This window comes from Hippichthys cyanospilos, chromosome 1 (assembly GCF_059441005.1).
Source record: "Hippichthys cyanospilos isolate Australia breed blue-spotted pipefish chromosome 1, RoL_Hcya_1.0, whole genome shotgun sequence".
In the NCBI taxonomy this organism is placed as follows: domain Eukaryota; kingdom Metazoa; phylum Chordata; class Actinopteri; order Syngnathiformes; family Syngnathidae; genus Hippichthys; species Hippichthys cyanospilos.
In genome coordinates this window covers 33,761,029-33,775,639 of record NC_142369.1, presented here as the reverse complement: position 1 = coordinate 33,775,639, position 14,611 = coordinate 33,761,029, and the positions used below count along the sequence as shown (strand labels likewise).

Here is a 14,611-nt window from a genome sequence, read left to right as displayed (position 1 = left end):
GTAATATAATTTAATAACATACCGTTGGTCGTTAGGAGCACGTTTATTTGTAAGTTTTTTGTTTTGTTGTTTTTCATTTATAATCATTTAATGTATTCATTTTTAATGAAAAACTGCCTAAATCTTACACAGTGTCACTTAAAGTTTTAGGAACTTTGATGGACTTGTTTTTTTTTTTTTTTTTTCTGTTTTAGACTAAGCTGTAACCCATATAAATGCTGTAAAAACGAATTAATAGCTGTTGAAAGTTGATTTGTATTGCTTTTAATGTTAACAAAATACGTATAATCGAGAAGCATTGGCATATGCTAACATATATAGTAGCAAAGGGAAATACCTGGGACAAACAAAAAAGCTAACGAGCTAAACGCATACAAGGCACCACTGTATATAACATGCTAACATTAGCTAGCATGTTATCCACAGTCACAAGTTGTTGGATCAACAAACAAACTAATTTGGGGCATATCATAAATGACAATATTTTTTCAAAGTACAATTTACAGACACTCGTGGGTGAGACTTCACAGAAAGACGGAACCATATCTGCAACTGAAGCCACAGCGTCCTTCATCCCTACAAAATGTAATATCAACAGCGGCCAGAGGTGACGCCAAACAACACAGATCAAGACAAACAAAGCAAAAATAAAGCACACTTAAATGTTAAAGGATAAACTACACCAAAACAACATGCGGCCAGTTGGTACAGCGACCACTACCAGCGGTTGGGTACCTCTGGTCAAATCACACCAAAAGGTAACATGCTCTTATTTCTGTTCTTGACCTGAGATCCATACTTGTTAACGCAGTTGCTTCCTCTTGCACTTTTGACTTAGTTTTTAATTGAGGTTCGGTTTGACAGCTGAGGGGACACAAAAGGGACTGCACTCAAAATTGCTGGAGAAAACAGCCTTTGAATATAAACAACTGGGCTTTCAAATTAGGAGTGGAAAAGATTGTGCATTTGACTTTGTGGGCTTGTTGACTTTGCAGACTTCTTGAATAGCTCTTTTGAAATAATGAGACAACATTGGGAGCAGGGTCAAGCGGTTTTCTCCACAATAAGTATTCACAGAAGTGAAAACTAGTCTTCGGATACATTTTTTTTTCCTCTTGAAAATGCACGAGTTAAAATAATGTCACAAGAACTTTATTTGGTTTCAAAAATGAAGTAGACATTAGAAATCCATTTAATCCGCACTAAAAACAATAAAAATATTCTTTAAGTAGAAAATTTGAACATGCTGGATTACAAAATGGAGATTGATGTTTAATGAGTTTCTGGAATGCATTGTTACTTTGGATTTCAAGGGCAGATTAAAGTATTTGAGGCATTTTTATACAAAATGACCAAGAATAGAGGATGTATGGGTAGAATGTACATGTAGCTGCGAATGCAGGTTTCAAGTTTCAAACTAATGGACATTTTTTTTCCATGTGTCAATGTAAAAAAATTAAAATAAAAGTTGGACCCATATTATACAAATTATGATTGTACACTTGTATGAGAAGCATGCACTCTTTAGACACTTTTCTCAGTCCATTGTTCCTTAAGGTTTAATGTGAATAAATGTAGACAGAACTGTGTGTTGTCCTGTTTAATGACGGGATAAGACTGAGTGAGTCTAAGAGGAAACACATACATAGTTTTAAAGAAAAATAAATATTGATCCGTCGAATAATTAGACAATAAGACAACGGTGATTTAACCCCTGGGTATCCAGGGATTTTTTTTTACTAACTTTTATCATCACCAAAGTTGGGCTGACTTTGAAAGGCTCATAACATCATCAAATATAAATATATTTTTACTTTAGCCCTATATAAACGTGTATATTTGCATGTATATATATATATTCCAAGGCTGTGTCATTTTGAAGAGTTTTCACTTTGTAAGAAAAAAAACCTCCGCAAAAGTGAAAACCTGCAAAGTAGCGTCACCCCTGACGGAATTTTCATGCATGTGTATGTGGGTACCTGAATTTTTTAAAAAGTGAAAAGTATTTATACATGTTTAAGACAAATATTACTGCAGTACACGTATGTACTTGAATCTTAAATTATTAAACCTTATACAGCAACTGTACTGCTATCCCTTCCCCACCCATCCCTTTGGCTGTAGTATTGCGGAGAGCTGCGGTTATATTAACAGCACTCGGGAGTCTGATTAGAGTGAAGCCTACAGCTTACCAAACATGGTAACAATCAGATTTTCCACTTGAAATTCCAATTTATTATATAAGAAATGTATGTAAGAGATTTCCAAGGCTCCTGTGCAGCGTTGCTCTCTCCTTTTCTTGCTTCACATCTACCTAAACAGTGTCTGTGAGTTTCCTGTGGGAGACCGTTAACTCTTACAAGACACGATTGGCTCCCGGTGCAACCAATGACCAGTGAGGACAGGAGTAGATAACAACAGATCATTTGGTTGTGCAGTGCACCAGTGCTCACCATCCAACCAAAAGGCTCTTCTTGATAGGTGTTGCAAAATGTATCTTTTTCCTCCTAAATCGGTCTATACGTTTTAGTGAGCACCTCTTTTGCAGAGATAATCCCTCCACTTCACAGGTGTGGTGCATTAAGATGCTTGAGACAGCATGATTATCTTACCCGTGTGCACAACATTTCTAAAATTAGCGGTTTTATTAGATTGGGGTTAGAACCCTAATGAACGTCTGTATGACCACCACTTACCTCACAGGACAATTCAAGACACTCAAAGACACTTTGCTTTTGATATATTATTCATGCACTCACATTTATATGCCGGTGGTGGTAGTCTACGTCATGTTGGCACAGTTGCCCTGCGGCAGGCTGACCGAGGCGCGGCTACCACGTTGTGCCTACAGCGCCTCCGACCAACCGCTGGAAGCGGAGTGGCGCCCTTCGGTTATTGTGTTTATATGCAGCCGAAGGCACACTTGTGCAGTAGGCGTGCTGGTTTTGTTCACTATACATGAATTTCCATCGTTTATATTGTTACAACATTTTCAAAAACGCAAAGGAAAGCAAAAACGTTTTTATTGGTGAGCGCAAGTGTATCTTCCGATCAAAAGAGGTGCATACTTTCATGCATCTGCCAGTTGCACTGTTAATGACAGTTTGGAATTGAGTTTTGGATGCAATCTAAAAGGCACAGTTAATGTATTTTTTATGACTCTTCTGCTCCAGACCATTATCTGCAATATAATCACTGCCAGCTAGAGCGCATCAATTTCAGAGTTCTGCAGTCTGCATGGTGGCCGGGAAGACAAAGCATATATGAATATTTCAACCGATGAAATTACGAAAAACAACACATGGAGAAACGGGCTGTCACGCATTTGGCAAACTTAAAATGACATTTTTATCAACTTTGGCATCAACATGCTGAAGACATTTCATTTGCTGCAAACATGATTGTTTTTCCCCATACGTCATTATTCTAATAATGAAAAGTAGTACACTCACCTTATTGAAGCCTAAACAAATAAAGAAAAAAAAACTTTTAACCATTAACTTAAGAACAATTCTGTATTCATGGTTCTGAATAAACTGCCGTGTGGTTTCCTCTGCTCTAGGATGTCAAAAATCAGTTGCCATATGCCATAATGTGATCATTTTTAGCATTACGTGCATCACAGTGTTTTGGAAGGTAAAACATTGTCCAAGTAAGAGGTAGTAGAAAATTGCAGCCCAAAGTACATCCTCTTTCCAGGGTCACGATAGGTGATTTTATTGCTGAGGCATATATCACATTTGCTTCACCCAAAGTCAATATATTCTCCGACAACAATCATGACCTCCAGAACATGGATGTCAGCTGGCCTTTAGGTGGACTGATCTGTCCTTCTTGAAGCAATTTCTATAGGTGGGACACAAGAAAGCACCACACTTATTACTCACAGATCTAATGTATGTGGGTGTGTTAAACATAAAGAAAAATGTTGTCTTTTTTTTTTTTTTTTAAACAAGATGACACTTGACCACCGAATTTAGTTCCAAATTTCTACTTGGATCATAAGCAGATGGCACAGTAGGCTGGAGTTTTAACACAAACATTTAACATGATCAAGTACTGGTGAGGTATGATTTTTATTTTCCATGTTTTTTTGAGGGATGAAACATCCCGAATTTCTCTGTGTACAAGTCACTTTGTGCATAAGTTGAACCCGACGCCCCCCCCTTTTTTTTTTTACTTCAATTTGGGTGAATTTTACAAAAACATGCGTGTAAGTCTACGCCTTACTTAGTGGTTACAAAAACCATGGCTTTCAAAAATACCTCGTGTTTACTCATGTTAATACACATATTAAAAATTAGTAACAATCTACTGCACAGTTAAATTATCATAACATAACACAAATAACAACCTTTGGGGCGACGTGACTTGAGCTGGTGGTGGGTGGAGGCAGAGGGGAGCAGAGACAAACCAGCAGATTTTTTTTTTCTTAAAACGAGAACTTTTTTTTAATCGAGAACTTATTTTTAAACGAGATTTTTTTTTAAACGAGAACCTTTCACCGGTGATTTCCTTCTCTTTAATCCATAAGAGAAGAAGCCTCTCCATTTAGTTGTTGACCGAGGTCCGTCCCCTGGCAAGGAAAGTCATTCCCTTAGAACACTTGCTTGCTTTAAAGGCTTTCTTGTTCTTGAGAATTGTACCGATTGTCGAGCGGTTACGGCCATACTCACTAGCAAGGTTAACTATGCGATAATATTTTTATTATTTCCTGCTTCGTTTCTATTGTCATCATCCTCTTACTTCTTCCTTTACCGCCACTTGCAATTTTAGAAGCCATGTCTAACAGATAAAAGTTTGCAAAGTCTTTATAACACACGGAGCAGCTCATGCCATCAAGCAAGGTGAGGGAGTTCGGCCGATAGCATATCGGCATTGCTGTGATTGACGTGACGCCGGCCAATAGCATATCGGCATCTCCGTGACTGCCTTAATCGACCAATAGCATATCGGCATTTCCGTGACATGCGAGAAAAGTTGTTTTTGTTGACGCAGCAAAGCGAAAAAATAGTGCGGACATACTGACCGGCATGTTGGATTGTTCGTAAGATGAAAAAAAAAACGCCGCGGTCCACGTCGTAAGATGAAAAATACGTAAGACAGGGGGTTCGTAAACCGGGGGCCCATTGTACTTTCAGTTGCGTTGAGGCAATCTGCAATTGACGCAAATGCTGAAACTAATGTTGCAACAATAAAATGATTTGAAGTTTCAATGCTTTGTGTTTTTTGACACAGCTGAATATAAATTTGTCTATTTCTCCCCCCATCCATGTTGACTTGTTCAAGCACACTGTTCAAGGGCTGAGGGAGACAAGTCAAGCCGTATTTTCCCTTTCATAATGCATCAAAAGTTTGCCGGAAAAATTATCCACGCAGCCTTGTTGTTGAAAACAAAGAGGCAATAAGGCGGTGCTTGACGAAAATACATCTAAAAGTGCAAATACACTAAAAAGCATGCATGCTAAATCAAATTAGAGGTACAGTGGACCCCCGGCCTACGACGTCCCTGCCTTACATTTTTTTCACCTTACGACATGGGCCGCAACGTTTTTTTGTCCCCGATTTACGCCATTTCTTTTGGCTTGCGACACAACCTACATGGCGGTCAGTGTGCGTGTGTGACCGCCATGTTGGATATGTCTGCGCTCATTCGTCTATACACGTGTCACCGCCTATGTCATTACAATGCTGGTCTGCTAATATGTCTGCGCTCATTCGTCTATACACGTGTCACCGCCTATGTCATTACAATGCTGGTCTGCTAATGGTCGGTGTCACGGTCATATTTGCTGCATACTTAAGACTGGATCTTGTGTGAGTGCTTAAAGCAGACATGTCCAAAGTCCGGCCCGGGGCCCAAAAGCGGCCCGTGGTCAATTTCCATCCGGCACGCAGCCTCTGTCATAAAATCGATAAAGTCTGGCCCGCATGGAGAATGAATACATTGGGCAGCAGCTCTGTTACCTGCGTGTGCTGCCCTCTATAGGCTCAATTAGGAACAGCAAATTAGTATATGAGTAATTGACTGTATGAGCCCCTAATTTTCTAAAATGGCGACAATCAACAAAAGGAGGAAAGTTGACCGCGAGGGCCGACGGTTCAAGGATGAGTGGAAATTGGACTATTTCTTCACTGAAATACCGAACAACTGTGTCTGCCTCATTTGTAAAGAGACGGTGGCTGTTTTTAAAGAGTTCAATGTGAAGCGACATTACCAAACAAAACATGCTGACGTTTATGGCAAGATTACAGGTAATGAACGCAGCGAGAAATTGAAACATCTTCAAGCTAGTTTAATCTCACAAAAGCAATATTTTACAACTTTTACCGACAGCTGGATAAGAACAAGTTCCGAGAGATTCGAGCATTTGGTAAGAAAATGGTAAAAAAATGCTAAGCTTGTTCGGGTCGACGTATGTGTGTGAGAAGACATTCTCGGTTATGAACTTAAATAAGAGCTGTGTGAGGACACGGCTATCGGACTCTCACTTACGAGACAAATCTTGCGCATCCATACTACTGCCACACCTGGCCTTTGTCCTGCACTCCGGATCTCAGTTTCACCCATCACACTCATGCGGACAAGTCATTTTTCATTTAGGATAAGTCTGAAAACATTTTTTTTTAAGTTTGCACTCCAGAATAATAACCATTTAAAAATCCAATCAACATTTATAGTTACTAATGTCATATTTTAAATGACTTGTTGATATGACTATGACTTGTTCATTTCTCTGATTGTGTTTAAAAATTCTATAAATATTAAACTGCCATGGTGTGATATTTTTTTATGTTTCAAATGTAATTTGCACCCAAGAGTACAATTCTTTCTGTTCAACTGTGACAAAAAAAAGTTAGTGTTAAAAAAAAGTGAAATTAAGTCAATATTCAATTTCAATATTTAATGTCAATTCAATTTTGATATGCATGTTTGAAATTAAAACACATGCTTGAGATGGCTGAAATTAAAATAAAAAAGCAATTGTGAAACAGAACGGCTCGCTGAACCGTATATAAATTAATTGCTGTTGTATAGAAAGAACGCCTGCCAAGGTTGGCCCACCTACATTTTTAACACACCAAATCTGGCCCCCTTTGCAAAAAGTTTGGACAGCCCTGGTATAAGTCGACCCCACCAATATACGAGTTGAAAATTAGGGAAAAAAAAAAAACTTGACTTGTAAACGGAGAAATACGGTGCTTTTGTTTCTCCCTTAGTATTTCCTCACTTTGATGAAATGAACACACCTCTTTAGAAAAAGCCATGCATGCAAGGGCAAATTTGAAGATGACATCGCTTACCTCAAGGAATATCCTGAGTCTGGAGACAGAGCCCATCTGTCCGCTGCCTGTCACAGCTTCAATCCTGGTAAGTGACACACGTACTTTGGTCATCACACAAAATGGACAACTGTCCCTTAACTGCCATCTTTTTGAGAGTATACCTGGGTAAGTATTGCTCTTTTAGAAGCAGGAGCATTTTCCAGAACTGGCCCTGATAGCTTTTCAACAAAGTGTGACCGCAAACCTGAAGCAATCAGAGACAAATGAAGATTTCCAGCTCGCTATGTGCACATCAACAATTTCTTTGAGTACACCGCAGTCCAAACGACTGCGGCCATTTTCCACATCAAGTAGAAAAAAGAACAGTAAATAGGTTTCACCTCAAGAAAGTCAAAAAGTAGTGTAGCAGTGATGTCGGCGATAGGCTCCATGTTGAGCATCTGAGCCAACCAGCGCCAACCATGATTCAGCCCATGCGTGGGCAACTGAAATATAAACATGAAGAATAGTATCAATATGCCAGGCAACAGGACATTTGCCATCTGCTGTCTTTGTGCTCAGTGCAAAGACGCGCCTGACAAGTTCCTACCGCGTGCTTGGAGTCAAAAGGCCACCTCAGTTGGATGATTGCAGCATAGAGGCGGATCATGCCGGACATTCTTTTCAGGAAACTGTCTTGGCCTTCAACTCCAGCGTCATCCACACGATAACCAAGAATTCTGTTGAAGGAAAAACTGCCTTTGAACGGTGATCATCAGTGACTGTATGCCCTGCATAACGCATTCACATTGCATTAATATCTGATTGCCGCACTTGGGGGAACGATGGTAGAAGTGGCACATACTGTATTTGCCTGTATTTTCAGAAATAATGTAATGAAACAAGACACTGTCCTGTTGGATTTGCGCAGAGCCGTGGTAGCGTTGCAGTTCGAACAATCAGATAATCAGAAGAGTGGTAACTTCATCACAATTCTTGGTCATGCATTCTTATGGATGTGTAGAATTTTTCACAGTGGAAAAAAATTGTTGCGCAACAGGGAAGTTACAACGTTTACATTTTTTTACAGTTCGGGAAAGGCAAAACATTTGTACAGTTAGCCCCAAAGTCGTAATTCCACAAGTATCCGATATTGTTTATTGACGCAACGTTACAACGAACATACAAAGACTGACAAATGTATTTCTGTGGTGTGCTGTTGACGGTACAGACACCACCCAACTCACATCCATACCAACTTGGCAGGGATCGCAGACCACTGATAGCAGTTGCGGAAAGCAGTGACTGACCTTTGATATTCATCCACAGGTGTGCCATCCTTCATTCGAGGATAATGTGGGACTGCATAGGGACATTTTTTGTGAAGGTGGCTGAGGAAGAGGTCACCAAAGCGGGGATGCAACTGCCATATACCCGAGGCCACCACGCCTATAGGGAAGGCTGCTTCATGATGAGCTGCCACCTCTTCCTCACCTTGTTTCTACAACAAGAAATCACATGTGACTGTGTGAAGACGACATCTCGAAGTATTTTCTCAATGTACCAGTCTGGTGCACTCACCACAAACTTTTCAGCCACTTTGTAATACACAAAGTCCAAGCCCTGTGGGTGATGGGAGGTGGAAATTGACTTCCCCCCTGACACAACAGCCTGTCCAGACAGCAGTTTGTTGAGCTTTTCAAAGATTTTTCGAAGTTGAGATCCAGAATTGGAGGATATTTGACTGATGGGTATAGTCGCGGCTTTCTGGAGCTCCAACTTGAGTCTCTTGGACTACATTAGCAGACATGATGATACAGTAAAGATGCATGACATGACTTACAGACAGTGCTAGGTTTCTGAGAAATTGATCAAGTGTTTCAACTAACCTGGACATCTTTTGATGAGCTAAATTGTTCAATGGATTGAGTGCACTGAGTAAAGGACTCCTGCAACTCCTTGTACCATTTTAACGTGGTGTCCTCTGCATCGTTCTGCAGCCCTGTTGGACCACATCAGTGTTGAACATTCCACTCATACTTTATAGCATATATAAAGTGACAAAGAATAAGTAGAGCACCGTGGAAGACTAGAATCTCCCCACTTTTGCGATTTTAGATTTTTTTTTGTAATATTTCAGTTCATCAAATCAATTGTAATATCTCATTGAGACAACCCAAGAAACAATAAAACACAGTTTTGAAATCATTTGGAACATGACAGAAAAAAAATCCAAAACTATCTTGCCCATATGTGAGTAAGTAATTAGTCAGTAAAGACCTTGTACTGATAATGGTAGTACCACCCTTGGTATGTTTGTCATAAATGCAGATGAGCCCAAACTAATAGATATTATGATTATTATTTCATTTTTTTAACTCTTTCAGTGCCAAGGACAAGAATTTTCACTTTTAAAACAGTAATAACAATAACAAGTAATGCAGTTTTTGTCAAATATGTTTTTTATGGAGGGTAGCTGACACGGTTGACTAATGCTTACCTACGATAAGACAATTGAGCACTGTACTGATAACTGTAACTTGTGAATGGCAAGTCAAGTCAAATTTACTGAATTTTCCAGACTATAAGGCTCACTTGTATATAAGCCAAAGCAGCAAAATATGAGGAAAAAATGATTTTTGTCACAGATAAGACGCACTAGACCATAAGCCGCGGGCAAATAACATCAGACCTTTACGCAAAAACATGGTATATGAAGTTTATAATTTTTTTAGTGATTTACTCCCAACATATTTATAGAAAATGGATGGAGGGATCGATGCATATCTGTGAGTTAAATAGCAGTTCAAAATCGAAATCAATACTTCTATAGCATAATTTTTTGTCTACCTTTGTTTGATAGTTTATTTCAGTGAACATAACACATTCTACATAATTCATATACGATCATAAATACATAAATAAAATCACATATACTGTGTGCTGTATATACAATTTACATGTCACAAATTTACCCCCAATTTTATACATTCTCCTATTAAATTTAGAGATATATTTTTTAATAATATATTGTTTTAACTCTTTTTGAGCAGAGCCATTGATTGACATCTTTTCACTTCTACTTGATAGTCGTTCCATAAATTGACACCTCGAACAGTAACTGTCCAGCCCTAAAGAAACTACAAAAAGTTAGGACGACGTGTAAAATTTACATAGCATCCCCAAAAGCATGAGCACAAACATTTCTACTAATGCAACTTCCTATCTGACAAAGAATAATGGATTATTTCTTCTATGGGGGGAATAAATAATTCCATAAATAAGCATCAGTGTTTTTTAATTAACTTTCATGTCTGTGTTTTGTGTGTTCAGTTTCCCACCTTTGTTTTGTGCCTTCTCTTTGGCTAACTGCTCTGCTTTCTTTTGTGCTTCCTGCTGCATCCTCATCTCCACCATCTTCCGGTGGGACTCTGCCATATCCTTCTTCTTTTCCTCTTCCTGAGCTTTGGCTGCCTCTTCCTGCATCAAGCGGATCTGAGTCCTCATTTCATGAAGGGCCCGCTCCGCCACAGTCATGTCTTCCACGCTAGGATACTGTCCCTGTTACAGTCGTAGAATGAATCAGACAAGTCTAATTCTAAGACGGGTTCTTAGTACCTTTATTTCTTCCAAACACCTTTAAAATTTTTCAAGTTTTTTGTGGAGCTTGCCTTACTGAGATTTTATATTTGGAACAACGCAGAAAAATGTAGCCATATACCGATCATGTTATCGGAAAGCAGCTAACTAATCCAGAAGAGGAAAAAATACACACACACACACGCACACACACACAGGGGGGGTTTGTGTGTATATGGGTAGGGATGGGGCGTTTTCAGCAGAGTGATGCTTCATGTGTGAAAATGAGACACACGAAAGTATGTGTGTTTAAATATTTGGCCCTGAGTCAAGATGTCAACTGCTGAAACAGGAGGCCAAACAAAAGGCTTGGCTTCTTTATTTTTCAATTAAGGTTACACGTAATCTAGTATTATGTGAAAGCACTCCAGGGATATGTGAGATTTTAAAATATATTTTACAAGTTGCATTTATGCAAAAAAAAAAAAATCAGTTAAACTTACTATAACTTCATACAAATTACTTCATAATCAGGGAGCTATTCAATTTCATTATCCTAAACAACCAGTCACCCGCATATCAACATGGTTCCACCCACACTGCCATTCTGCCTCCTAGAAAACTATTTAAAATAAATTAATGCTTTCTTCATGAGAAGTCCTTTAATCTGATCCCAAAGGTGGACACTTTATGTTGATAGTAATTTTGTGCACAAATGCTTATATATATATTTTTTTTCATTTTTGGTTTGTTTTTATTACACAAACAGCTCAAGAGAGACCATTATAGACAGACATAAACATAAGACTGCATGTATTTGCATTAAGGAATATAAGGAATGGTGCACATATTTGTTTTCGTGGGTTACTCATATGAGTACCAAGACATAGTGTTTGGTATGCAAACTTTCTTTCATTAAAAATTTTTCCCCAAGTCATTCTCAGTGCCACTCCCACATTAAGCGCACTGTCTGTGTGCACACAGTGACATGGTGGTATTCAAGCCCACGTCTTTGAAATGTTTCCTAAGTCCATCAGTTATGGTTTGCGCAGTTCGTTCGGGACCCAGTTTAATTAGTCCAAGGAGGTCGGAGGTAAATTCTCCATCACTGTACAGTGACAACGTAAACAATCTCTTTCACACCCTCACGAGAATGATACGCAGCCCCGACAGTGAATCCAAGCTCCTTCAGTAAACAAAGTATCCCCAGAATAAGGAGACGTGGATTAGTTTTATGAAAGGCAAGAAAAAACCTATTACACAGAGTTTGCGTTGTTCCTGCAGTTTGTCTCGCCATCGAGCAAGAAGGAGTTTAGCTATTGCTTTTCTCGATTAGCTTGTTTGTTAGCCCTAAATTGTGCTACATTTGCAAGCTCTTTTCGTACTTGGCAAAAGGATGATTGAGAAAGTTAGATTTGTATCAAAAACGTGTTTGTCTGCTAGCTGAGGACGCGGGTGGTTAATCTTGCATTACATTTAAGTGTGTTTTAAGCCATGTCGCATGGAGCCACTTTTCAGGGGAAAAAAAGTGCCAAATGTCCCTTGTATTTATTCTGATGTGTTTTTCTGATTAAAAAGCTTGACACTGACCTCCGCTGTCTTTCGAACAACCTCGGACACCTGGGAGCAGAGCTGGTTCCCACGCGTGCAGTAGGTGCCAATACTTGCTGACAGGACAATAGTTTGAGTCTGGGTCGAGGGTTCTAGAAGCTGGTTGAGTTGCAGGATCTCTTCTTGAATAGAGTTTAGGTTCCGCAGCCTTTCTTTGCCTTCAACCAGTCGCTGTCGCTCAAGCTCGGCCTCCCTCAAACGCTGCTGCTCCACCTCCCTCAGACGGAGGTTCTGGATCTTAAAGTCAGAGGACAAGCCCTCAAGGTGGTAATCCTACCTACTTACCAAGTTTTTCAAATGTATGTACTTAGATGAACGTATGTACTTAGGCTTAGATTAAATAATTCATACTGTGAAAATACCTTCAATCTATGGCGCTGCTCTTCCTTCAGCTTTTCTTGACGCCCAATGCTTTCTTTTGTTCTGCAGCAGAGAAAATCAAAACCCATTAAATAAAATCCAATTGAACTAATTTCATACCTTGTTCATGTGTGCTCACTCTCTGTCCATCATATCTCGCATGCTTTGGTACTCTTGTCTTTGCTTCAATTCCATGAGCTCCTCAAAGCGCTTCAGCTGCTCAGACTCAGTGCTTGCCGCCACCACCATGATCTTCTCTTGCAGTTCCTGACGCATTCTCAACGCCATCTGGGCCATACAAAAGCAAGAGAAACGGTTAGAAATAAATCTACTGCCCCCCTTCCAAAAAAAAGTTAAAGAAAAAAAACATCCTACAAGTCCAACATTTTGAAACTTATTGAGGTGGGAAAATACATCATTAGGTTCTGACCTTTGCTTTTTTACGTTGTTCTTCTTCAAATCTAACAATGTCACCAGCCATTTCCATTGCTTCAGGAGAGAGAAGGGAAATTGTAGGCGAGGAAAAGGTAGTGCTGGCATTGCTCTCTGGAGACTGATCATTCCTATCATTAGTCTGGTGGGAAGGCAAGAGTTTCAAATAAATTAATAAATCTAAATATCATGATATTCACCTTTAATCCAATGATAATTTTATAATAATTTAATAATATTTTCAGATTGGGGACTTGCCTGTTCTTGGTCAGTAGTCAAAGATAACGTTACGGTGATTGAGTTGGTCCCGACTTGTATGGTACGGCTCGAGTCAGTGCAGGACACAGGGGATGCTAGCCCAAGACTGGACTGGCCAGAGGTAAAACTCAAAGCAATAGACGTCTGAGGGGACTGGGAGGAGAGGTTTTCCAAAATGACTCCAGACTGCGATGACAGGCTGAGCGAGTCTTGATAACCTGACAAGATGTTCTGCAAAACACATCAGCTCTTTCACAAAACGCCTAATTTTGATTTTCAAAAAAACTCAATGAGGTCCTAGTGCCCGCCACAGTATCGTCAATGAAACGTGTATGTTCAATGCAATTACTTATTTTGTGTATTGCCGTGAGATAATACAACGAACATAAGCGAAACACGCAACATTCTTCCCCATAACGGTTGAGGTTTGCTAAAAACAAACTAGGCTAAACTACGCTAAGCTAAGCTAAGCGAAAGAAAAAAAAATACAAATATTCATACTCACCTCACCTCGGGCCGACCAATACGGGTCAAATTTGATCTTTCCCTTTGGTGAATTTTTTAAACCCTGCAATGTTTCCCAACGGAGATTGTCACTGGGCATTGTGAATGTATGTAAAAACAAAAAAAATAAAACATCCAAACCAAGGTAAGAACCCGGGGCCTGCACGAAATCTATCGCGCAAGCGCAATGGGGTAGTGAACTACGGCAACTACACTAAGACAAAATATGTATAGTATCTAGTGCCCGCAGTAAAAATCAATTGCGCAATTCATTTACGCGTGTGAGCATCAAGTTGATAAATGACCCATATCATTCATGCATACAAAACTTACTGACTTATCGCATTACTCATTTGCTGTATCACAATATCATTTTAAGAGCCAATACCCAGCCCTACTAATAACTTACTTACTTACTTACTTACTTTACTGGTTAAAAAGACTCAACAACTGTACAAATTCTTTAATACACAATACTGTCAGAATATTGTAGGGATGGCACTATAACTGTGCAAAATTGTCCCTCAAGGAAAAAAAAATTCAACTTTTAATTTGCAAATTTGCAAAGTCAACTTTTAATTTGCAAGAGCGAAACATCCAT

The 14,611-nt window shown here is 39.3% G+C and overlaps 1 protein-coding gene across 1 annotated transcript; it reads right to left on the bottom strand.

The window, feature by feature from the left end:
* Positions 1 to 3,689: 3,689 nt before the first annotated feature.
* On the bottom strand, positions 3,690 to 14,179 carry gle1 (GLE1 RNA export mediator). Its single transcript, XM_088426731.1, has 15 exons — positions 14,012 to 14,179; positions 13,507 to 13,737; positions 13,247 to 13,390; positions 12,956 to 13,104; positions 12,819 to 12,879; positions 12,436 to 12,693; positions 10,608 to 10,827; positions 9,156 to 9,268; positions 8,848 to 9,060; positions 8,577 to 8,767; positions 7,877 to 8,006; positions 7,668 to 7,772; positions 7,449 to 7,531; positions 7,306 to 7,369; positions 3,690 to 3,846 (listed from the first exon to the last, which is right to left on the bottom strand). The coding sequence occupies exons 1-15, from the start codon at positions 14,108 to 14,110 to the stop codon at positions 3,778 to 3,780; spliced, it is 2,130 nt and encodes a 709-aa protein (XP_088282857.1). The 5' UTR covers positions 14,111 to 14,179; the 3' UTR covers positions 3,690 to 3,777.
* Between the last annotated feature and the right edge of the window lie 432 nt (positions 14,180 to 14,611).

Coding starts and splice junctions, on each gene's coding strand:
- gle1 (XM_088426731.1), bottom strand. CDS start 14,110: ATGCCCAGTGACAATCTCCGTTGGGAAACATTGCAGGGTTTAAAAAAT. Junction 12,694..12,818: donor AGCAGCGCCATAGATTGAAG/GTATTTTCACAG, acceptor TCTGACTTTAAG/ATCCAGAACCTCCGTCTGAG. Junction 7,773..7,876: donor CTTTTGACTCCAAGCACGCG/GTAGGAACTTGT, acceptor TTTATATTTCAG/TTGCCCACGCATGGGCTGAA.